Raw genomic sequence first — 25,975 nt, forward strand, 5'->3', positions numbered from 1 at the left:
CAACTCCACAAACAAAGCAGCACATTTCCTTTGAGTGTCTAAGATTATTAACAACTAAAGTGGTAGCTGTAATAGTGCTGTGCCCAGGCCAAATTCCTGATTGGTTTACATTCAAAATTAATTTCTCAGATACATCAACTAAGGATTCAGGAATCTTAACTAGACAAGGAAGCCTTGAAATGGGGCGATAATGATTAAGATCACTACTATTCCCAACCTTACAGAGCCGCCCTGTCTTGTCTTCTTCTTCTCTGGCTAGGTATTAAAGCTTAAACACGGCCTGAAATTCCACTCCTATTGCTTTCTAATCAAGCTGCCCTATAAATACTGTAGGAAAACAACATCTTTAGGAATGGGTCGAGACTGAGTATAAAATATGAAGTGTATTCCCCCAGTAAAACTGCTGAGTCAAACTTCATTAGCTATGGTGCATTCAAAAACACTCTGAACAGTCTGTAGGATTTTGGTATATCAAATAACATTATCTTTGTTTCCTATCAGCCTAATGGCGGCAGGTAGTCTAGTGGTCAAGGGTGTTAAGCCAGTAAATGAAAGGTTGCTGGTTTGAATCCCTGAGCTGACGAGGTGACAAAACAAGTTCGATGTGCCCTCGAGCAAGGCACTTAACCCTAATTGCTCCTGTAAGTCGCTCTGGATAAGGAGTGTCTGCTAAATGACTTAACTGTACATGTATTCTGTTCTGTGTTTTTCATTGGTTATGGAGGTGAGTATGTGTGATCGGAGAAAGGGAGAGCACAATAGAGAGGGTGGGGGGGAGGGTTGAGCAAGCAAATGAGAGGTAGAGTTGGAGAGAGTGAGAGCAAGCGGAGTCACAGTGCTGAGTGAGAGGAGAGAGTGGAGCTAAGGCATGAGAATCACTCCCCCACTATCCGGTGTGCGATATGGTTCCATTCCAGGAGAGGGGCTTGTTCATGCCTGGTTTTAAATCTCCTTTCTCTTTTCTGATACATTGGACCCTTCATCCTACATTGTCTTCAGCTGTAATGCATGGTAAGTAGCTATGATCTTAATTTCTCCAGATACATTGCTAGACATTTAAAAGCCTTAATAGTAATGGAACAGACACATAACTTCAAGAGTCATTCAGATGTATGTTATTCAGATGCACATAACTTACTCTACAATACATCTTTTCTTTTTTTTATTCATCCTTACCTGAATTGAAGTGCTAGTCTAAAGATACTTTAGTTGAAATGATGCCTTTTCCTTGGGGATATTTCATATTTCATTTTCATTTGACTGAGTGGCCATGTTGTTGTAAGCAACAACATGAGGAGCACATTAACATGAGGAGCACAGTAACATGAGGAGCACAGTAACATGAGGAGCACAGTAACATGAGGAGCACAGTAACATGAGGAGCACAGTAACATGAGGAGCACAGTAACATGAGGAGCACATTAACATGAGGAGCACAGTAACATGAGGAGCACAGTAACATGAGGAGCACATTAACATGAGGAGCACATCAACATGAGGAGCACAGTAACATGAGGAGCACAGTAACATGAGGAGCACATTAACATGAGGAGCACAGTAACATGAGGAGCACAGTAACATGAGGAGCACATTAACATGAGGAGCACAGTAACATGAGGAGCACATCAACATGAGGAGCACAGTAACATGAGGAGCACATTAATGTAACACTTTACATAGAAGGCAAAGTGAACACAGCAAGAAAGCCTCATTTAACTTGTAGACTAACCATTAGTACTTGACTGATATGTGAGATTGCTCTGGTTTTGTTTACTGTAGTAGCTGTTTTGGATCTAATTCCTGTCCACTGCAGCAGGAATGCTGTCTTATAGTGTCTTATTGATTTTTGATTGGGGGAACATCTTGTACACAGTTATGCTTCTGGGTTGGGTCACCTGTCTGTTGGTTAGAGATGGGTCTGTTGGTTAGAGATGGGTCTGTTGGTTAGAGACAGGTCTGTTGGTTAGAGACGGGTCTGTTGGTTAGAGGGACGGGTCTGTTGGTTAGAGACGGGTCTGTTGGTTAGAGATGGGTCTGTTGGTTAGAGATGGGTCTGTTGGTTAGAGATGGGTCTGTTGGTTAGAGACGGGTCTGTTGGTTAGAGGGACGGGTCTGTTGGTTAGAGACAGGTCTGTTGGTTAGAGGGACGGGTCTGTTGGTTAGGGACGGGTCTGTTGGTTAGAGGGACGGGTATGTTGGTTAGAGACAGGTCTGTTGGTTAGAGACAGGTCTGTTGGTTAGAGGGACGGGTCTGTTGGTTAGAGACAGGTCTGTTGGTTAGAGACAGGTCTGTTGGTTAGAGGGACGGGTCTGTTGGTTAGAGGGATGGGTCTGTTGGTTAGAGACAGGTCTGTTGGTTAGAGACGGGTCTGTTGGTTAGAGACGGGTCTGTTGGTTAGAGACTGGTCTGTTGGTTAGAGATGGGTCTGTTGGTTAGAGACGGGTCTGTTGGTTAGAGGGACGGGTCTGTTGGTTAGGGACAGGTCTGTTGGTTAGAGGGACGGGTCTGTTGGTTAGGGACGGGTCTGTTGGTTAGAGGGACGGGTCTGTTGGTTAGAGACAGGTCTGTTGGTTAGAGACAGGTCTGTTGGTTAGAGGGACGGGTCTGTTGGTTAGAGACAGGTATGTTGGTTAGAGACAGGTCTGTTGGTTAGAGGGACGGGTCTGTTGGTTAGAGGGACGGGTCTGTTGGTTAGAGACGGGTCTGTTGACAAGGGACGGGTCTGTTGGTTAGATTGATGGGTCTGTTGGTTAGGGACAGGTCTGTTAGTTAGAGGGACGGGTCTGTTGGTTAAAGACGGGTCTGTTGGTTAGAGGGAGGGGTCTGTTGGTTAGAGACGGGTCTGTTGGTTAGAGGGACGGGTCTGTTGGTTAGAGACGGGTCTGTTGGTTAGAGACGGGTCTGTTGGTTAGAGGGACGGGTCTGTTGGTTAGAGACGGGTCTGTTGGTTAGAGGGACGGGTCTGTTGGTTAGAGACGGGTCTGTTGGTTAGAGACGGGTCTGTTGGTTAGAGGGATGGGTCTGTTGGTTAGGGACAGGTCTGTTAGTTAGAGGGACGGGTCTGTTGGTTAGAGACTGGTCTGTTGGTTAGGGACAGGTCTGTTAGTTAGAGGGACGGGTCTGTTGGTTAGAGACGGGTCTGTTGGTTAGAGACGGGTCTGTTGGTTAGAGACGGGTCTGTTGGTTAGAGACGGGTCTGTTGGTTAGGGACAGGTCTGTTAGTTAGAGGGACGGGTCTGTTGGTTAAAGACGGGTCTGTTGGTTAGAGGGAGGGGTCTGTTGGTTAGAGACGGGTCTGTTGGTTAGAGGGACGGGTCTGTTGGTTAGAGACGGGTCTGTTGGTTAGAGACGGGTCTGTTGGTTAGAGGGACGGGTCTGTTGGTTAGAGACGGGTCTGTTGGTTAGAGGGACGGGTCTGTTGGTTAGAGACGGGTCTGTTGGTTAGAGACGGGTCTGTTGGTTAGAGGGATGGGTCTGTTGGTTAGGGACAGGTCTGTTAGTTAGAGGGACGGGTCTGTTGGTTAGAGACTGGTCTGTTGGTTAGGGACAGGTCTGTTAGTTAGAGGGACGGGTCTGTTGGTTAGAGACGGGTCTGTTGGTTAGAGACGGGTCTGTTGGTTAGAGACGGGTCTGTTGGTTAGAGACGGGTCTGTTGGTTAGAGACGGGTCTGTTGGTTAGGGACAGGTCTGTTAGTTAGAGGGACGGGTCTGTTGGTTAGAGACGGGTCTGTTGGTTAGAGACAGGTCTGTTGGTTAGAGACGGGTCTGTTGGTTAGAGACGGGTCTGTTGGTTAGAGACTGGTCTGTTGGTTAGGGACAGGTCTGTTAGTTAGAGGGACGGGTCTGTTGGTTAGAGACGGGTCTGTTGGTTAGAGACGGGTCTGGGTACACTCCAACTCCCTCACAAGGCAGACTAGATGTTTCATGGATACACCCTAACACCTCTCTTGTTTAGAAGAGTGACATTTAAATTCAAAACAAAATATAGTAATTGAATCTCGGGATTTAATGGTAACATTTTTTATATTGAAATTCAATTCAGCATTATTTATGTTATGACACATTGAAAGCATAATCCCTTTGTGGATTGATACTGAAGAGGTACAGTTGTGTGGTTGATGCATAATGTGTTTAAAGATCAAAGGGGCACAGTGCTTATTTGGGTTGAGTCTCTGTACAGATTGACAATTATTGCAAAATGGACATTTAAGTATAAGGATTGTATTTATATTGGTACAACTGTTTGGTCTTGGTTCTAAATACCATTCAAACATGGTCAACTTCAAAGTTTCCTTTGTTTTTTGAAGCTCAGACTTTTACCCAAGCTGTGACACAAATAGATGTAGCATACCGTGCCTTTACAGCCTGTGCTGCTCAATATCTAAGTTGTGTGTGTTGTGTGTCTTGACAGGTATAAAAAAGGGACCACCATACAAGGGATAGAAACGCCTAAGACTCTAACTTTTCCATTCAGAAGGCCTCTCAGACATCGGAGAAATCGAGTACACTTAAGGTTTGGTTGTGCATTTGAGACAGAGGGATACAGAAACTAAGGGACAAAGAGAGCCATCCCATAATCAAAGTTGGAGAGCAACACTGCAAGGGAGAGAAAAAAAAGCAAGAGAAAAATGTGTCTATCTTGCATCTTCGGGGAACATCATCACAATTTAATACGAATTTGAAAACCACAGCCCTGCAACCAATCTGTCTTCTGAGAGAGGCGAGGCAGCAAGCAAAGACCGGAGACTTCAACCACTAGTTCTCTGGAAGTCTGTTTTAACACGACTGAAAAGCCATATACAGTATTGTTCTACAATATCACTGTGCTATTACTTAGATGAGAGGTCAATAGTCTGATGTTTTATGAATCAGAGTAAGTTTTCCTGAACTATTCCAATGGCCTGACCTTTGTTCAGTCCACAACTGCTGTGACCCTTTTCTTTGACAATGAAAACACTATCATCTCTCTCCCGGCATCACTTCTCCCTCTCCTGTTGAAACTGATGCACAAACAAATTGACAGACTGGGAATGGAGGCAAGCCAATCTGGTTGTTGAGGCCTTCAGTTCAGACGGATGATTAGATTGGATATACCTATCCTTTTCCTTCTGATCAGAGAAGACCCAGAAATAACCATCAAGTACCTAGAGACTCTCTGTACCATTACTCAACATCCCGTTTACTCCTGAAACATAAGCTACTAAACAAAATGGCTGCTGGAGTTGCAACATGGATGCCCTTTGCTCGGGCAGCAGCCGTGGGCTGGCTACCACTGGCCCAACAGACCATGCCCAAGCCTCCTGTGGACAAAACAAGTCGCAGTGATGAGATCCTGTTTGTTAATGTGAGTGGACTACGCTTCCAGACATGGAAGAACACGTTGGACCGTTATCCGGACACCCTTCTAGGCAGCTCAGAAAAGGAGTTTTTCTACAATGAGGAAACTCAGGAATATTTCTTTGACAGGGATCCAGAGATGTTTCGCCATATTCTAAACTTTTTTAGAACAGGCAAGCTACACTATCCCCGACATGAATGCATTCAGGCCTTTGAGGAGGAGCTGGCTTTCTATGGCATAATACCTGAGATCATAGGTGACTGCTGTATGGAAGAGTACCGGGATCGTAAGAAGGAGAACCAGGAGCGTTTGGCTGAGGACACAGAGGCAGAGAATGCCGGAGACGCTCCCCTGCCCCCAGACGCCACGTTACGTGATAAGCTATGGAGGGCCTTCGAGAACCCTCACACCTCCACTATGGCCCTGGTGTTCTACTACGTCACCGGCTTCTTCATCGCCGTGTCTGTTATTGCCAACGTTGTGGAAACGGTTCCCTGCCGACCACTCAAAGGGAGTATAAAGGACCTGCCGTGTGGTGAGAAGTTTTCTGTGGCCTTCTCTTGTTTGGACACGGCCTGTGTGCTTATTTTCTCCTGCGAGTACCTCATGAGGCTGTATGCTGCCCCCAGCCGCTGTGATTTTGCACGTTCGGTGATGAGCGTGATTGACGTGGTGGCCATCTTGCCCTTCTACATCGGCCTTATCATGCCCGAGAACGAAGAAGTCAGTGGGGCCTTTGTTACCCTGCGAGTCTTCCGGGTTTTCAGAATCTTCAAGTTCTCCCGCCACTCTCAGGGCCTGCGCATCCTAGGCTGCACTCTGCAGGCCTGCGCCTCGGAGCTGGGCTTCCTCCTCTTCTCCCTCACCATGGCTGTCATCATCTTCGCCACAGTCATGTTCTATGCTGAGAAAGGCACCAAGGGAACCACGTTTTCCAGCATCCCCGCCTCCTTCTGGTACACCATTGTCACCATGACAACACTAGGGTAAGTGTTTGGATGTTGTTATACTACTTACCCTTTATATACTGTAAGAGCATCATCACCAGTTCCATATCGACTTCCACCACCCACATACTGTTGCATATGAAATGGGTGGGAGTATTCCCAGTAGAATCAATCGAGAAATGTCTTGGACTGTGAATGAGTAATTTTATAGCGCCAATCCCTTGTCGTCACCTCAGTGCTACACTGCTCTCAGGTGTCACACTCTCCCTGCAGGTGTGCTGTGAATGGGGACGTAATGGGTTGTGTGCTGTGAATGGGGACGTAATGGGTTGTGTGCTGTGAATGGGGACGTAATGGGTTGTGTGCTGTGAATGGGGACGTAATGGGTTGTGTGCTGTGAATGGGAACGTAATGGGTTGTGTGCTGTGAATGGGAACGTAATGGGTTGTGTGCTGTGAATGGGGACGTAATGGGTTGTGTGCTGTGAATGGGGACGTAATGGGTTGTGTGCTGTGAATGGGGACGTAATGGGTTGTGTGCTGTGAATGGGGACGTAATGGGTTGTGTGCTGTGAATGGGGACGTAATGGGTTGTGTGCTGTGAATGGGGACGTAATGGGTTGTGTGCTGTGAATGGGGACGTAATGGGTTGTGTGCTGTGAATGGGAACGTAATGGGTTGTGTGCTGTGAATGGGGACGTAATGGGTTGTGTGCTGTGAATGGGGATGTAATGGGTTGTGTGCTGTGAATGGGGACGTAATGGGTTGTGTGCTGTGAATGGGGACGTAATGGGTTGTGTGCTGTGAATGGGGACGTAATGGGTTGTGTGCTGTGAATGGGAACGTAATGGGTTGTGTGCTGTGAATGGGGACGTAATGGGTTGTGTGCTGTGAATGGGGACGTAATGGGTTGTGTGCTGTGAATGGGGACGTAATGGGTTGTGTGCTGTGAATGGGGACCTAATGGGTTGTGTGCTGTGAATGGGGCGTAATGGGTTGTGTGCTGTGTGCTGTGAATGGGGACGTAATGGGTTGTGTGCTGTGAATGGGAACGTAATGGGTTGTGTGCTGTGAATGGGGACGTAATGGGCTGTGTGTTATGAATGGGGACGTAATGGGTTGTGTGCTGTGAATGGGAAATGAATGGGGTTCAGAAGAATTGACAGCCCACTGCAGGCACTTGATGTAAACGACCAGGGTTTAACAATAACGATTGTAGTTTTTGCATTTGAGATTGAGTAGTAAAAAAATCCTGCAGCACGTTTTATTTGACATAAGGTTTATCATTATGTAATAATAGTACTCTGGGCTGTAGATAAGATACTGAATGTTGTATTACAGTTCCCCAATGTGGGGAACCTGTCACAGAATTCCATTTAGTTTGCAAACATGAAACCATTGCTAATGAATGCGGATTAATTTTGTAAATAAGAGCAGCGTTTGGCAGATGAGTATCATGCTGTGGTGGAGGGGAATGAAATATGCAGAGTGAGTGCAGGAAAATAGATATTTAAGGGACCTCAGATGAGCTGCACGCTGTTTCAAACGGTCCTTCATCAGACTACCACTGCAGCAGAGAGTACATGTTGTTTTGGTGATTGAGGACTCATCTGTTGGATTATTTCAAGTGTGGCTGGGCCACAGCAATGACAGTACCCCAGTGAGCCGTGGTCCTCGCCCTGTCTTCACCCAGGCCTCTTCAATACACCCCATTTTCAACCTTTCACCCGGCTTGTTTTTATGGCAATCCCCCCCAGGCCATTAAACTCAAATCAGTATGTGTCCAAGCACTAAATGGGCTCAATTAACGCAGCACATAAGCTTTTACTACTGTCTCCATTTTGCCTGACAAACTTCATCCTCCATTATGATTTCAGCTTCCAACCAATTTGACTCTGAGACTATCAATGTGTTAATATGTAGAGAGATTTAATGTACCGCGATGCCATAAAACTTCATGCAATCTCCTTGATTTCCTCTGTAGAATTACAAAGTCATCCAGTTGTAAAATATCTGTGTTTGCAAATTTCCTGGAATGGATTAGAAACTGAATGTGTGGTTTTGGCCTTTTTAATGTAAAAAAAAAGTTGAAAAAAAAAGTAATTTAACTAGGCAAGTCAGTTAAGAACAAATTCTTGTTTACAATGACCGTCTACCCCGGCCAAACGGGACTCCCAATCACGGCCAGATGTGATACAGCCTGGATTCAAACCAGGGACTGTAGTGAAACCTCATACATTGAGATGCAGATCATTAGACCGCTATGCCACTCTTGAGCCCATGTAGTGCCTGTAGTGTGGTAACATATATCTGTGTCCATCTTACCACATGTCGAATGACATTATCTAGCGCCGGCTTACGACTGTAGCTTCACCCTTAGCTAATGATCTAGCAAGGGATGCTTGATGAGCCTCTACTGAAGTGTAGCAACCATGCTATCAACGGAGAAATGGGCTCTGTCAGACGGACTGCTCCAGGTTTCTGGCTATCACCGCTACAACAGCATCTTTCCATTTGATTGATGGAGGTTGGAGGCTGTTTCAGTGTCATCGTGCAAACGGTCAGAGCCAAAGAGATCAGAGAAGGGAGAGCTAGCTTGGCCTATTGTTTTCCTCACGCCAGTGGAGGCTGGTGGGAGGAGCTATAGGAGGACGGGCTCATTGTAATGGCTGGAATGGAGTAAATGGAACAGTAACACATGTGGTTTACATGTTTGTGTTTGATACCATTCCATTTATTCCATTCCAGCCATTACAGTGAGCCCGTCCTCTTATAGCTCCTCCTACCAGCCTCCACTGCGTGACACATGTATGTGTGATGTCAGGTGACCTGTTTTGACCTGGGTTTCTGCTATTGTGTGGAGGCTGCCTGAGAGTATGATGTTAAACATTCCCAAACCAGAAACTGTGGATTGATGGCAGCATTCGCGTGAAACTGAAAGCCCGAACCACTGCTTTTAATCAGGGCAAGGTGACCGGACACATGACCGAATACAAACAGTGTAACTATTCCCTCCGCAAGGCAATCAAACAAGCTAAGCGTCAGTATAGAGACAAAGTAGAATCTCAATTCAACGGCTCAGACACAAGAGGTATGTGGCAGGGTCTACAGTCAATCACGGATTACAAAAAGAAAACCAGCCCCGTCACGGACCAGGATGTCTTGTTCCCAGGCAGACTAAATAACTTTTTTGCCCGCTTTGAGGACAATACAGTGCCACTGACACGGCCCGCAACTAAAACATGCAGACTCTCCTTCACTGCAGCCGACGTGAGGAAAACATTTAAACGTGTCAACCCTCGCAAGGCTGCAGGCCTAGACGGCATCCCCAGCCGCACCCTCAGAGCATGCGCAGACCAGCTGGCTGGTGTGTTTACGGACATTCAATCAATCCCTATTCCAGTCTGTTGTTCCCACATGCTTCAAGAGGGCCACCATTGTTCCTGTTCCCAAGAAAGCTAAGGTAACTGAGCTAAACGACTACCTCCCCGTAGCACTCACTTCCGTCATCATGAAGTGCTTTGAGAGACTAGTCAAGGACCATATCACCTCCACCTTACCTGACACCCTAGACCCACTCCAATTTGCTTACCGCCCAAATAGGTCCACAGACGATGCAATCTCAACCACACTGCACACTGCCCTAACCCATCAGGACAAGAGGAATACCTATGTGAGAATGCTGTTCATCGACTACAGCTCGGCATTCAACACCATAGTACCCTCCAAGCTCGTCATCAAGCTCGAGACCCTGGGTCTCGACCCCGCCCTGTGCAACTGGGTACTGGACTTCCTGACGGGCCGCCCCCAGGTGGTGAGGGTAGGCAACAACATTTCCACCCCGCTGATCCACAACACTGGGGCCCCACAAGGGTGCGTTCTGAGCCCTCTCCTGTACTCCCTGTTCACCCACAACTGCGTGGCCACGCACGCCTCCAACTCAATCATCAAGTTTGCGGACGACACAACAGTGGTAGCCTTGATTACCAACAACGACGAGACGGCCTACAGGGAGGAGGTGAGGGCCCTCGGAGTGTGGTGTCAGGAAAATAACCTCACACTCAACGTCAACAAAACTAAGGAGATGATTGTGGACTTCAGGAAACAGCAGAGGGAACACCCCCCTATGCACATCGATGGAACAGTAGTGGAGAGGGTAGTAAGTTTTAAGTTCCTCGGCGTACACATCACAGACAAACTGAATTGGTCCACCCACACAGACAGCATCGTGAAGAAGGCGCAGCAGCGCCTCTTCAACCTCAGGAGGCTGAAGAAATTCGGCTTGTCACCAAAAGCACTCACAAACTTCTACAGATGCACAATCAAGAGCATCCTGTCGGGCTGTATCACCGCCTGGTACGGCAACTGCTCCGCCCACAACCGTAAGGCTCTCCAGAGGGTAGTGAGGTCTGCACAACGCATCACCGGGGGCAAACTACCTGCCCTCCAGGACACCTACACCACCCGATGTCACAGGAAGGCCATAAAGATCATCAAGGACAACAACCACCCGAGCCACTGCCTGTTCACCCCGCTATCATCCAGAAGGCGAGGTCAGTACAGGTGCATCAAAGCTGGGATCGAGAGACTGAAAAACAGCTTCTATCTCAAGGCCATCAGACTGTTAAACAGCCACCACTAACATTGAGTGGCTGCTGCCAACACACTGACTCAACTCCAGCCACTTTAATAATGGGAATTGATGGGAAATGATGTAAAATATATTACTAGCCACTTTAAACAATGCTACCTAATATAATGTTTACATACCCTACATTATTCATCTCATATGTACATGTATATACTGTACTCTATATCATCTACTGCATCTTTATGTAATACATGTATCACTAGCCACTCATCTCATATGTATATACTGCACTCAATACCATCTACTTTATCTTGCCTATGCCGCTCTGTACCATCACTCATTCATATATATTTATGTACATATTTATCCCCTTACACTTGTGTCTATAAGGTAGTAGTTTTGGAATTGTTAGCTAGATTACTTGTTGGTTATTACTGCATTGTCGGAACTAGAGGCACAAGCATTTCGCTACACTCGCATTAACATCTGCTAACCATGTGTATGTGACAAATAAAATTTGATTTGATTTGAACAATGTAGATGCATGGGCTTTCCTCGGCAGTGACATTTTTCTGCGTTTCAAGAATTGATTAACAGTTCAATGGCAGTCAATAGCAGGGCTGTGTTAAAGGCCCAGTGCAGTGTTTAATGTACACTGCACTGAGTGTACAAAACATTTGGAACACCTTTTGCCCTCATAACAGCCTCAATTCGTCTGGGCATGGACCCTACAAGGTGTCAAATGTTGATTCCAATGATTCCCACAGTTGTGTCAAGTTGGCTGGATGTCCTTTGGGTGGTGGACCATTCTTGATACACATGGGAAACTGTTGCGCGTGAAAGACCCAGCTGCGTTGCAGTTCTTGACACACTCAAACCAATGCGCCAGGCACCTACTACCATACCCCGTTCAAAGGCACTTAAATCTTTTGTCTTGCTCATTCACCCTCTGAATGGCACACATACACAATCCATGTCTCAATTGTCTCAAGGCTTAAAAATCCTTCTTTAACCCGTCTCCTCCCCTTCATCTACACTGATTGAAGTGGATTTAACAAGTGACATCAATAAGGGATCATAGCTTTCACCTGGATTCACCTGGTTAGTCTTGGAGCGTGTGTGTAGAGTGCTGGTGTTCTTAATGTTTTGTCCACTCTGTGTATTTTCACACACTAAGGTTGGAATAATACTATGAAATTGAAAATGATAAAGCCCTTTTAGTGTAAGAGCTGTTTGAAAAGACCACCTGAAATTACTGCCTGTTTTGGTGGAATGAAGTTTAGTCCTGCCTGGCGACATCACCACTAAGAAAGAGAGTTCCTAACGTCTCTGCCATAAAGAGCTAGTTTTGTCCTGCCTGGCGACATCACCACTAAGAAAGAGAGTTCCTAACGTCTCTGCCATAAAGAGCTAGTTTTGTCTTGCCTGGCGACATCACCACTAAGAAAGAGAGTTCCTAACGTCTCTGCCATAAAGAGCTAGTTTTGTCCTGCCTGGCGACATCACCATTAAGAAAGAGAGTTCCTAACGTCTCTGCCATAAAGAGCTAGTTTTGTCCTGCCTGGCGACATCACCACTAAGAAAGAGAGTTCCTAACGTCTCTGCCATAAAGAGCTAGTTTTGTCCTGCCTGGCGACATCACCATTAAGAAAGAGAGTTCCTAACGTCTCTGCCATAAAGAGCTAGTTTTGTCCTGCCTGGCGACATCACCATTAAGAAAGAGAGTTCCTAACGTCTCTGCCATAAAGAGCTAGTTTTCAGTTTCCCCACTCTTCCCCACAGTTTCCCCACATTTGAATTTAAAACAATCACAGTAAGGCACTTATTTGTTGCCGAGAAATAATTTCATATATGAGACAAAAACAGCTGCCGTGGACCTTTTAACCACCATTTCAGATCAAAAGCTTTTCCTACTCATTCAAAAGCAAATGACCATGACAGAGGGAAGGAACATGGGGATTACTATACTGTGGTTATTCTATGTTACACAGTAAGCTGTTTATTATTGTGCAGTTATACAACAGAGGGAGAAAGTAAAGATAATGATAAAGTAATGTATTCTCTCTCTGTTCAGGCTAGACTCTGGGTAATGTATTCTCTCTCTGTTCAGGCTAGACTCTGGGTAATGTATTCTCGATCTGTTCAGGCTAGACTCTGGGTAATGTGTTCTCTCTGTTCAGGCTAGACTCTGGGTAATGTATTCTCTCTGTTCAGGCTAGACTCTGGGTAATGTATTCTCTCTGTTCAGGCTAGACTCTGGGTAATGTATTCTCTATCTGTTCAGGCTAGACTCTGGGTAATGTATTCTCTATCTGTTCAGGCTAGACTCTGGGTAATGTATTCTCTATCTGTTCAGGCTAGAAGCTAGGTAATATGCTCACTGATGATAGCTCATTAAACATAATGCTTTAGTCTTCCTTTGCAGAAAGATTGCATGTAATGTAGCTATGCTGATCAAACCAGTGGGAAAGACTTGTGGAGGCTCCAATAAGCGCATTTTTCTATTTGTAATTACTTGACCATGTCTCTAAGGCAACTGACTTGATTCCTCCTTAATAGGACTTCATCTCTACCTTTTTTTCATTCCCCTGTTTGAGCTTGTCCTATTCCCATCCAGCACACTGGCTAATAGTTTAAAAGGAAAGGAATTATTCAAGATAGTAGTACGAAATAACTAGCCGTGAAAACCTTCCCACAATGTCATCACAGTCCCGTTTTCCTATATGTAGTAATTATTTATTTACTCTTATTACAAATATTATTAAGAAATAATCATTATTGTATACAGTATTTATACATCATTGCATACCTTGTTCATAGTGAAACTCTCCAATCCCATCAAGAACTGGTGAAATACATTACAAAAGGAGGTGAAATACCTCATTGACTTTGATCCTTGATTTTGGTTTAAATGACAAGCCTTTTTACTTCCGTTGCATCATTTTCCTCCTCTTGAGTAAATTCAGTCCCAACACACATCAGTCACCATCTGTTACTGTCTTATGTAAGTGCCTTTTGGGGGGAGCGCCTCTCTCCTTGAACAATAATAGGCTGACTGACTGGGCTCACCGACACCAAAATGTTTTATGACTGAGTGCACATAATCTTCCGTGACAAACTGTTGTATCTCAACGTGTAGTTCTGACCATGAGCTCCTTTGCCTGAGATTGGGTTTAGTATTTATGAACAAATTGTAATATCTTGTGATGTAATGTTCCTTAATCTTCATTTCTGATGCATGTGATACTTAGAAATTGCCTTCTACTTTCCAAATACTGTACCGGACGGCATGTCTTTTCTACCTACCTGCTGGTGCTATTAACTTTGTTGCTGGAGGTTGAGAACACCCATAAAGAGACATTTATTTTTGTTGACTTGAAATTAGTTTTGTTTCCTTTTGTTGAAGAATCTCATTTTAACCATGTCAGCCAAGTACCATATATCGTATGATGTTTCATACTGGTCTGACCTTTTGTTCTCGAACTGCTCTCGCCCACTGGATGGCAGAACACAGTGTTCCCAGAAGTCAACACTCCTCAGAGAGAGAGAGAGAGGTGGAGAACAGCCTGTGCCAAAGCAGCGATCCAGCATTCACTATGTATTTTACTTTTCTGAGACACTGACTATTTGTCAGGACAGGCAAGGGTTAATTGTTCATGGAGCCGTTTCTAAGCTCTTTTCTATACCATTAGATGGATTGTCATGTGTAATTATGCTGTCATTTTGACAGTACTTGGAAAAAGCAGACAACTGGATTTTCTACAGATAACTGGATTTGTTGACCCATTAAGGTGTACAGATCGGCTGTGCGTCGCGCGGATTAGTGTCATAAGAAACCACACACTGACAAGGACCTGGAAGTTGGGAGTCAGAAGAGTATGCTACTTTCTCTGGTCAATCAAATCGGTCAATGGAAATTGAAAAGATAATTGGTATTAGGTTAAAACTCTTGTTATAACCCAGTTATTGTAGAAGAGATTCAGTGTGCACTGTGCAAATGCTAAGCTGATTTGAGTTCTTCAGGGACCATTCTGAGGTCACAGTAATTGAAATCTGTTTTGTGGACTTTGATGAACCTCCAGGATAAAGCACACGTGAGGAGAGGTGGCTCCGTAGGGGATTCTATTCCAAAGAAGAAAACATCAGCAAAACACAACAGGTTGAGGTAATGGCCCTTGGCTTAATTTATGTCATGAATTGCAGCCGGTAGGGCAGCAGGTGGCTAAGAGAGCTAAGCCAGTAACCGAAGGGTCGCTGGTTCGAATCCCAGAGCTGACTAGGTGAAAAACATGTTCGACGTGCCCTTGAGCAAGGCACTTAGCCCTAATTGCTCCTGTAAGTCGCTCTGGATAATAGCACCTACTAAATGACTCAAATATAAAGTGGGATACGTCTGCACTTCAGTCAGGGAGTTTAACATAGACTGAACAAATGGAAAGGTAGATCTGCACCATGATGTCTTCTTTTATTTAATGGTACTGTATACTGTACAATCAATCACAATGCTCTGCTTTGTTGTTCATGTAACTTATAAGTTAAATAGCATTGTCACTCTGCATACATTGCATGACACATAGTAAGTAGGTAGGTAGGTAGGCTGTATCACAACCTGCTGGGATTGGGAGTCCCATAGGGCGGCACACAATTGGCCCAGCGTCGTCCGGGTTTGACCGGGGTAGGCCATCATAGTAAATAAGAATTTGTTCTTAACTGACTTGCCTAGTTAAATAAAGTGTAATGACCAGGCTTGATCATAAATGAACAATTGTCCGGTCAGAGGATTGAGTTTACGAATTCTCTGTTTGTTAACCCTATCACCACCTTCCCTTTCGGATTCCCTCGAAACATTTTCAACACCCTTTCCCCACTTAACGTTAGCTGGCCACAGTAGTCAGCTAGCTAGCTGGCCACAGTAGTCAGCTAGCTAGCTGGCCACAGTAGTCAGCTGCTAGCTGGCCACAGTAGTCAGCTAGCTAGCTGGCTAACTTGTATCTACCTTTTTACTTCTGACACTAATGACCTGGCTGGATCATAAATGAACAATTGTCCGGACAAAGGATTTAGTTTACGAATTCCCTGTTTATTAACCCAACTCAACACAGGCTACTGTTTGGCCGTAGCCCACGCCAAATAAATCAAGGATACCCGTATAAAACACCTGTGACCATCTCTTGTTAAGACCAGACATAAGAGAGAGAGAACAATGGCTAAACATGATATTAAACTTGTGATACTCCACCCCGCTGCCACACCCCACTTCGCCGCTCCGCCAACTACCAGGATGCCCGGCACCAGAACATTCCAGGCATTCCCGTGGTTGGCAGATAGCAGGTTGACTGGATAACACATAACACACAGCTGTCTGTGCGGGTCGCTACAAAATGTTCAATTAAAAAAGTATAATTGTAAGTTAGTAGTACGTTAGTAGTACGTTAGTAGTATGTTAATAGTACGTTAGTAGTACGTTAATAGTACGTTAGTAGTACGTTAATAGTACGTTAGTAGTACGTTAGTGTTACGTTAATAGTACGTTAGTAGTACGTTAGTAGTACGTTAATAGTACATTAGTAGTACGTTAGTGTTACGTTAATAGTACGTTAATAGTACGTTAGTGTTACGTTAATAGTACGTTAGTAGTACGTTAGTAGTACGTTAATAGTACATTAATAGTACGTTAATAGTACGTTAATAGGAAATTAGTTGTAAGTAGTAAGTAAGTAGTATGTTAGTTGTAAGTAAGTAGTAGGTAAGTAAGTAAGTACTTGGCATGAAACCTTAAACGAGGTCAGTAAAACGTATGACTAAGAGCACCAGTCTTACATGTTTCAGTAGAAAAAATACTTCCTAGTCTGCTATTCCTTTTTTTCCCCTTCCTGTTCTCTATGTAGCTTTGTGTTGGCTTCCTCTCTAAGTAATTGGATGTGCTCACAGTTTTGGGCAGGCTCTCGCTGTGGCCCTTCTGCCTTCTCAGGCTGACCTATTTACAGGCTGCGTGGAGCGATGACAACACTGACGTATCTTCCTCCCAAGTTCCCGTCTGCCTCAGTAGTATCCACACCTCTCCCCGCGGAGCTCTCAGGAATGGGCAGACACTGTACAGCTGCGGCGCTTAGACTCTGTCTCTGAATATCTCTCTCACTGAGGCAGAGAGCACAGCCGCTGAAACTCCAGCGAATACTCTACTCTCATCAATTATTTTCATTAAGTTTCCTTGTACTTATAACAGCGTCACAGTGTATATTTAAAGGGCCTGAAATCCTCACTGGGCTAAGCTGGGTTATATCATTCTTTTGTTTCCATGGTTTTGTGTTACTTGATAATAAAAGCACTTGCATGCACGCACGAATATGTATATGTAGCCAAGCCAAAATGTGAGATTGTGAGTTATTATTGGAATATAACTCGGCTCAACCTCCACATTAAGATGAAAATAACAAAGATGACCCTCTGAGGACATACTTACTGTACAGTGATCCATATTCATTTGTTCAAAATGGGAGCTCCTTAGCTCTATGCATAGCACCAAATCAATAACACAATTTGCTAAAACGGCAATACAATGCTTGAGATGAGCAATTTAACTGCATCTAACTGGCACTGCAAATGAATTTCTGGACAGTTTACTCCATCAGTACTTATTGCAGTTTCCTTCTCTCCAAGAAAATGTACAACATTTTTTTCTCTGTGCAGTGTTTATATTCTGTCTCTACTGTATATGACCCACATATTGCTACAGATAACTTTGGTTTGTTAGAAGCACACGCATGCCATTGCTCTTGTTGTGTGATGAATGTAACACTCTCAATAGGGGAAAAATACATGTAATTGTACCCATTCTGTGGTTCAACATCATTCATTTATATGGCTATAATGAGCAAAGCATGTTTCTTGTCTTGAGTGGGGGGGAACACAGGGGATTCAGTCATGGCTCTCCAACCCTGATTCTGGAGAGCTACCATCCTGTAGGTTTACACTCCAATCCCGATTCTGGAGAGCTACCGTCCTGTAGGTTTACACTCCAACCCTGATTCTGGAGAGCTACCGTCCTGTAGGTTTACACTCCAATCCTGATTCTGGAGAGCTACCGTCCTGTAGGTTTACACTCCAATCCTGATTCTGGAGAGCTACCCTCCAGTAGGTTTACACTCCAACCCTATTCCTGGAGAGCTACCCTCCTGTAGGTTTACACTCCAACCCTGTTCCTGGAGAGCTACCGTCCTGTAGGTTTTCACTCCGGGGAGGAAGGAAACCGCTCAGACATTTTACCATGAGGCCAATGGTGACTTTAAAATAGTTCGATTTTAAAGTAAAGATTCACCCATTTTGAATGTTATATTGTGTTATATTTTATGTGTATCTGAGCTATGGCCATTCATGCAGGCAGAAATTCTGCCGGTATGACACAGCATTGTGATAAAGTCTCTCTCACTACACTGGAAGTTCATAGGAATATGACTTCTAGATTGCGAAAACGTCTTTTATGCATGTTCACTCTGTGAGGCACATCGATCTGCAGTTTGAACATGGTGAGATTGTGGACTCCTAAATTGATAGTACAGTTTGTTTAGGTTTTTACAGCTAAGTAGCTAATTCACATGCTGATATTGACTTTGGTATTATTGTGTGTAGCTACGTTTGCTAGCTAGCTCGGCAGCCAGCCCATAGAGAGACCATTGCATTGTGGGTTTTGTAGGCAACTTGAGCTGCAACAGATTTCCACAACAATTTGAACATGTTGCTACCAACCTTTATAATGACAACAAAATAAAACATTTGTTTACAAAAAATATTGTTCTCGCATATTAGTGTTATGCAACACTGTAAATTACAGGACTGAGTGGTTTTGGGTGGATTTTTTCCTTTAATGGCTGTGATGGGAGAAAACTGAGGCTGCATCAACATTGTAGCTTCTCCACAATACTTACCTAAATGACAGAATAAGGCACCTAATTAAAATCCCAAAAATATGGCTAAAATGTTTACTGTATGTCCTGAATACAAAGCCTTACTGTATGTTTGTGGCATATACAACACTTCACTGAGTACCACTCTTCATATTTACTACAAATCTGCCGTTTCCAGTTACAATAGTAATTTATAACTATTGTAAATACACTGTATTTCTGATCAATTTGATGTTATTTAATGGCCCAAAAAATGTGCTTTTCTTTCAAAAACAAGGACATTTCTAAGTGACCCCAAACTTTTGAACGGTAGTGTATATTTCAGCAAGTACATTTACTTTTGATGCTTAAGTATATTTAAAACCAAATACTTTTAGACTTTTACTCAAGTAGTATTTTACTGGGTGAGTATGACAATTGGGTACTTTTTCCACCACTGACCAGAAAGACACTGTGATCGCTTGTCACGTTCGTCGTAATAATGGTCGGACAAAGCTGCAGCGCGATATGGTTTCCACATAATTTATTAAAGTGAAAAACAAAACAAATAAAGAAACAAACAATGAACCGTGACTAACGAGATGCTACGTGCACTAACTCAAAACAATATCCCATAACACACAGGTGGAAAAAGGCTACCTAAATATGATCCACAATTAGAGACAACAATTACCAGCTGCCTCTAATTGGGAATCATACCAATCACCAACATAGTGTTGGTGGCGGCTCTGGTGCGGGGCGAAGAACCTGCTAATCCCGCGGATCCGCCAGCATTGGGGGCGGCTCTGGTGCAGGATGAAGAACACGCTCATCCCGCAGATCCAGCCATGGACCCAGGCTGAACACTGTGCCTGGACTGAACCTAGGTGCAGAAGAAGACTCCTGCCCTGGAGCGGGACTGGATGCCGTGTCTGGACTGGACATCGGCGCAGGGGAAGGCTCCTGCCATGGAGCTGGACTGGATGCTGTGTCTGGACATCGGCGCAGGGGAAGGCTCCCGCCATGGAGCGGGACTGGACACTGTGCCTGGACTGGGCACCAATGCAGAAGAAGACTCTGGCCTTGGAGCTAAACTGGATGCTGTGCTCAGATTGGGTGTTGGCGCAGGGGAAGGCTCCGGCCATGGAGCTGGAGGTTCCGGACCGTGGGCCATCTCAGGAGGTTCCGGACCGTGGACCGTCTCAGGAGCTTCCGGCGACGGTCCCCAGTCCAGAGCTTCTGGCGACGATTCCCAGTCCGGAACCTCCTGAGACGGTCCACAGTCCGGAACCCCCTGAGACGGTTCACGGTCCGGAACCTCCTGAGACGATCCACAGTCCGGAACCTCCTGAGACGGTCCACAGTCCAGAACCCCCTGAGACGGTCCACAGTCCAGAACCTCCTGAGACGGTCCACAGTCCGGAACCCCCTGAGACGGTCCACGGTCCGGAACCTCCTGAGATGGTCCACGGCCAGAGTCAGAGCCCATCTCCGAGTCTTCTTCTGCGCCGATGTCCAGGCACGGCGTCCAGTCCCGCTCCAAGGCTGGAGCCTTCCTCTGCGCCGGTGCCCAGTCCGGGTACGGTGTTCTACCCGGCTCCATGGCCGGACCCGGCATCTGGGCGGGGCCAAAGACCCGCACCGGAGCCACGACCGACGCTAGACACCCACCCGCACCCTCCCCTATAGAGTAAGATTTTGTGGCCAGAGTCCGCACCTTTGGTAGGGGAGTACTGTCACGCCCTGACCATAGAGAGCCTTTTTATTCTCTATTTTGGTTAGGTCGGGGTGTGACTAGGGTGGGGGATCTAGTGTGTTTATATCTATGTTGGCCTGGTATTATTCCCAATCAGAGGTAGCTGTTTATCGTTGTCTCTGATTGGGGATCATATTTAGGCAGCCATTTCCCCATTGTGCTTTGTGGGATCTTGTTTCTGTGTAGTTGCCTGTTGAGCACTGCTTGAGCTTCACGTATTGTTTATTCTTCTTTGTTGTTATTGTAGCCTAGTGGTTAGAGTGTTGGACTAGTAACCTGAAGGTTGCAAGTTCAAACCCCCGAGCTGACAAGGTACAAATCTGTCGTTCTGCCCCTGAACAGGCAGTTAACCCACTGTTCCTAGGCCGTCATTGAAAATAAGACATTGTTCTTAACTAACTTGCCTAGTTAAATAAAGTTAAAATAAAAAATGGATTAAACATGTGGAACTCTACGTACGCTGCGCCTTGGTCCGTTATTTCATTAGACGATCGTGACATCGATGCCTAAGGTGATTCTAACATGTATTAACTCAGTGTGAATACTTATGTAAATGAGATATTTCTGCATTTCATTTTCAATAGGTTTTCAACTATGTCGTTATGGGTAATTGTGTGCAGATGGGTATATTCAATCCAATCTGAATTCAGGCTGTAAGACAACAAAATGTGGAATAAGGGTATGATTACTTTCTGAAGGCACTGTATGTGTATGAACGGCTGTTCTCATCCTTTTAAAACATTTACTTTAGATGTGTTTTTTTTGCAAAACACTTGTTTTATACCAAAATGCGCTATATACCGAGCCATGTGTTTACAGAGTTGGGACAATGAAGTTCCTGCATTATAATGCATTTACATAACAAAATCCATGGCTCTGGCTATATCCACTGTCCAGATGGATGGAACAGTCCATATGGTTTTTTACGATGGCGTGAAAGTGAGTCATTTAGCGAATTGTTTTCATATTTCTCTGTTCAGTCGTAAGTTAAGTTTTTCTAAATACTTTTTCCACACTGAGGAACGTAATCCGAACCTTTATCTTATTAATTTAGGCTAACAGCTGTCGCTCTCAGCTGTCTACCTAGTGTTACATTAGCTTTGAACTCGTGTGTCCCGGACCTTTTGGTTATGGATCCCTTCAGCAGTTTATTGGAGCCCGTGATATCTCTTCCTGTTGGCTCAAAGGGGAAACTTGCTAAACAACCTCATAAGAAGGAGAGAGCCAAGATGCATCGCCACTCAGGTGAGGGGAAACAGTAATATGGCTGCAAACGTATACTGAGGCTGCGAACATATACTGAGACTGCAAACATATACTGAAACTGCGAACATATACTGAGACTGCGAACATATACTGAGACTGCGAACATATACTGAGACTGCGAACATATACTGAGACTGCGAACATATACTGAGACTGCAAACATATACTGAGACTGCAAACATATACTGAGGCTGCGAACATATACTGAGACTGCGAACATATACTGAGACTGCGAACATATACTGAGACTGCGAACATATACTGAGACTGCAAACATATACTGAGACTGCAAACATATACTGAGACTGCGAACAGCAGCCTGTGTCATTGACTATAAGGATCCACCAGACTTTCAATGTCCTTACTAGTCCTTAAATCCTTCCCTTACCTGTAAATAATACATTAAAAAAAACTGTCCTTGATTTATCCTAACGAAAAAAACCTGTACATTTTTTGTAAAAGTTGCTTAAATGTCTGCAAAGAAAACACATTTTATATGCTGCTCACCCTCTCGATACAATAAATCGGTTATGTGATATGCATTCGGAAAGTATTCAGACCTGTCACGCCTTGGTCTTAGTATTTTGTGTTTTCTTTAATTATTTGTTCAGGCCAGGGTGTGACATGGGTTTATTGTGTTGTCGTATTGGGGTTTTTGTAGGCATTGGAATTGTGGCTGATTAGGGGTGTGTCTAGCATAGGCTTGGCTGCCTGAGGCGGTTCTCAATCAGAGTCAGGTGATATTCGTTGTCTCTGATTGGGAACCATATTTAGGTAGCCGGGGTTTCACTTAGTATTTTGTGGGTGATTGTTCCTGTCTCTGTGTAGTGTTCACCAGATAGGCTGTATTAGGTTTTCACGTTCCGTTTGTTGTTTTTGTATTCAATAGTTTTTCATGTATCGTCATTTGTTTCATTAAAGACATGAGTAACCACCACGCTGCATTTCGGTCCGACTCTCTTTCAACAAACGAAGAACGCCGTTACAGAATCACCCACCACACACGGACCGAGTGGCGTGGTTACAGGCAGCAACAGCAGGAGCGAAAGGAGGCACTTACGAGACGCTGTTATGAGGACGTTAGGGACAGCAGAAGCATGGAGTATACGACGTGGGATGAAATAGACAGGTGGGCGGCCGACCCAGAGAGAGTGCCTGAGCCCGCCTGGGATTCGCTAGAGCAGTGCGAAGAGGGCTATAGGCGAATGGAGTTGGAGAAACAGACACGGCGGCGCAGAGCGAAACCCGAAAGTCACCCCAAAAAATGTATTGGGGGGGGGGGCTCAGAGGGAGAGTGGATGAGTCAGGTGTCAGACCTGAGCCAACTCTCCCTGTTTATCGTGAAGAGCAGTTGCAGTGGGAGAGGCTGCATCACTTGGAGAATTGGACATGGGAGGAGGAACTGGACGGAAAAGGACCCTGGGCTCAGCCTGGAGAATATCGCCGTCCCAAGGAAGAACTAGAGGCGGCTAAAGCGGAGAGGCGCTGGTATGAAGAGGCAGCACGGCAACGCGGATGGAAGCCTGAGAGTCGGCCCCAAAAATGTATTGGGGGGGGGCTTACAGGGAGTATGGCTATGCCAGGTAGGAGACCTGCGCAAACTCCCTGTGCTTACCGGGGGGCTAAAGAGACCGGGCAGGCACCGTGTTATGCTAGTGAGCGCACGGTGTCTCCAGTGCGGGTGCATAGCCCGGTACGGTACATACCAGCTCTTCGTATTAGCCGGGCTAGAGTGGGCATCGAGCCAAGTAAGGTTGGGCAGGCTGGTGCTCAAGAGCTCCAGTACGCCTGCACAGTCCGGTCTATCCAGTGCCACCTCCACACACCAGTCCTCCGGTAGCAGCTCCCCGCACCAGGCTTCCTGTGCGTGTCCTCGAGCCAGTACCACCAGTTCCAGCACCACGCACCAGGCCTTCAGTGCGCCTCGCCTGTTTAGCGCAGCCAGAGCCTTTCTCCTCTCCTGCGCTGTTGGAGTCTCCCGCCTGTTTAGCGCAGCCAGAGCCTTCCTCCTCTATAGCGCTGCCGGAGTCTCCCGCCTGTTCAGCGCAGCCAGAGCTTGTCTCCTCTACAGCGCTGCCGGAGCCTCCCGCCTGTTCAGCGCAGCCAGCGTTTTCCTCCTCTACAGCGCTGCCGGAGCCTCCCGCCTGTTCAGCGCAGCCAGCATTTTCCTCCTCTCCTGCGCTGTCGGAGTCTCCCGCCTGTTCAGCGCTTCCAGAGCCTTCCTCCTCTACAGCGCTGCCGGAGCCTCCTGCCTGCATGAAGCAGCCTGAGCTGCCAGTCTGCAGGGAGCTGTCAGTATGCATGAAGCAGCCAGAGCTGTCAGTCTGCAAAGAGCTGCCAGTCTGCAAGGAGCTGTCAGTCTGCAAGGAGCTGTCTGCCTGCATGGAGCAGTCAGAGCTGTCAGTCTGCAAGGAGCTGCCAGTCTGCAGGGAGCTGTCAGTCTGCAAGGAGCTCAGTCTGCAAGGAGCTGCCAGTCTGCAGGGTGCTGTCAGCCTGCATGGAGCAGTCAGAGCTGTCAGTCTGCATGAAGCAGCCAGAGCTGCCAGTCTGCAAAGAGCTGCCAGTCTGCAAGGAGCTGTCAGCCTGCATGGAGCAGTCAGAGCTGTCAGTCTGCATAGAGCAGCTAGATCCTCCAGTCAGCCATGATCTTCTAGATCTGCCAGTCAACCAGAATCTTCCAGATCTGCTAGTCAACCAGAATCTTCCAGATCTGCTAGTCAACCAGAATCTTCCAGATCTGCTAGTCAACCTGAATCTTCCAGATCCGCCAACCAGCCAGGATCTACCGGAGCCTACTACCTACCTGAGCTTCCTCTCAGTACTGGGCTTCCTCTCAGTACTGGGCTTCCTCTCAGTACTGGGCTTCCCCTCAGTTCCGGACTGCCCCTCAGTCCCGAGCTGCCCCTCAGTCCCGAGCTGCCCCTCAGTCCCGAGCTGCCCCTCAGTCCCGAGCTGCCCCTCAGTCCCGAGCTGCCCCTCAGTCCTGAGCTGCCCCAGTCCCGAGCTGCCCCTCAGTCCCGAGCTGCCCCTCAGTCCCGAGCTGCCCCTCAGTCCCGAGCTGTCCCTCAGTCCCGAGATGCCCCTCAGTCACGAGCTGCTCCTCAGTTCTGTGGGGTTCTGGGTGAGGACTATTAGGCCATGGTCGGCGGCAAGGGTGGATTATCCCAGGACGCGAAGGGGAGGAACTAGGACATTAATGAAGTGGGGTCCACGTCCCGAGCCGGAGCCGCCACCATGGACAGACGCCCACCCGGACCCTCCCTATGATTTTGAGGTGCGTCTGGGAGTCCGCACCTTGGGGGGGGGGGGGGTTCTGTCACGCCTTGGTCTTAGTATTTTGTGTTTTCTTTAAATATTTGTTCAGGCCAGGGTGTGACATGGGTTTATTGTGTTGTCGTATTGGGTTTTTTGTAGGCATTGGGATTGTGGCTGATTAGGGGTGTGTCTAGCATAGGCTTGGCTGCCTGAGGCGGTTCTCAATCAGAGTCAGGTGATATTCGTTGTCTCTGATTGGGAACCATATTTAGGTAGCCGGGGTTTCACTTAGTATTTTGTGGGTGATTGTTCCTGTCTCTGTGTAGTGTTCACCAGATAGGCTGTATTAGGTTTTCACGTTCCGTTTGTTGTTTTTGTATTCAATAGTTTTTCATGTATCGTCATTTGTTTCATTAAAGACATGAGTAACCACCACGCTGCATTTCGGTCCGACTCTCTTTCAACAAACGAAGAACACCGTTACAAGACCCTTTTACTTTTTCCACATTTTGTTACGTTACAGCCTTATTTGAAAATGTATTGTTTTTTCCCCTCATCAATCTACACACAATACCCCATAATGACAAAGAAAATACAGGGGTTTAAATTGAAATATCACTTTTACATAAGTATTCAGACCCTTTACTCGAGTACTTTGGTGAAGCACCTTTGGCAGCGATTACAGCCTTGAGTCTTCTTGGATATGATGCTACAAGCTTGGCACACCTGTATTTGGGGAGTTTCTCCCATTCTTCTCTGCAGATCCTCTCAAGCTCATTTAGGTTGGATGAGGCACGTTGCTGCACAGCTATTTTCAGATCTCTTCAGAGATGTTCGATCGGGTTCAAGTCTGGGCTCTGGCTGGGCCATTGAAGGACATGCTGCCACCACCATGCTTCAACAAAGGGATGGAGGCCAGGTTTGCTCCAGATGTGACTC

General features: G+C 46.0%; 1 protein-coding gene across 1 annotated transcript in view; it reads left to right on the forward strand.

Annotated features, from left to right (window-relative positions):
• The first annotated feature begins 856 nt into the window (after positions 1-856).
• kcnd1 (potassium voltage-gated channel, Shal-related subfamily, member 1) overlaps positions 857-25,975 on the forward strand; it is a 93,637-nt gene continuing 68,518 nt past the window's right edge. The window contains exons 1-2 of the mRNA XM_020459833.2: positions 857-1,011; positions 4,413-6,325. Coding sequence (XP_020315422.1) covers positions 5,211-6,325 — 1,115 coding nt within the window. The 5' untranslated portion in view covers positions 857-1,011; positions 4,413-5,210. The remainder of the gene's footprint in view (positions 1,012-4,412; positions 6,326-25,975) is intronic.

The sequence above is a fragment of the Oncorhynchus kisutch genome, linkage group LG24 (genome assembly GCF_002021735.2).
Source record: "Oncorhynchus kisutch isolate 150728-3 linkage group LG24, Okis_V2, whole genome shotgun sequence".
In the NCBI taxonomy this organism is placed as follows: domain Eukaryota; kingdom Metazoa; phylum Chordata; class Actinopteri; order Salmoniformes; family Salmonidae; genus Oncorhynchus; species Oncorhynchus kisutch.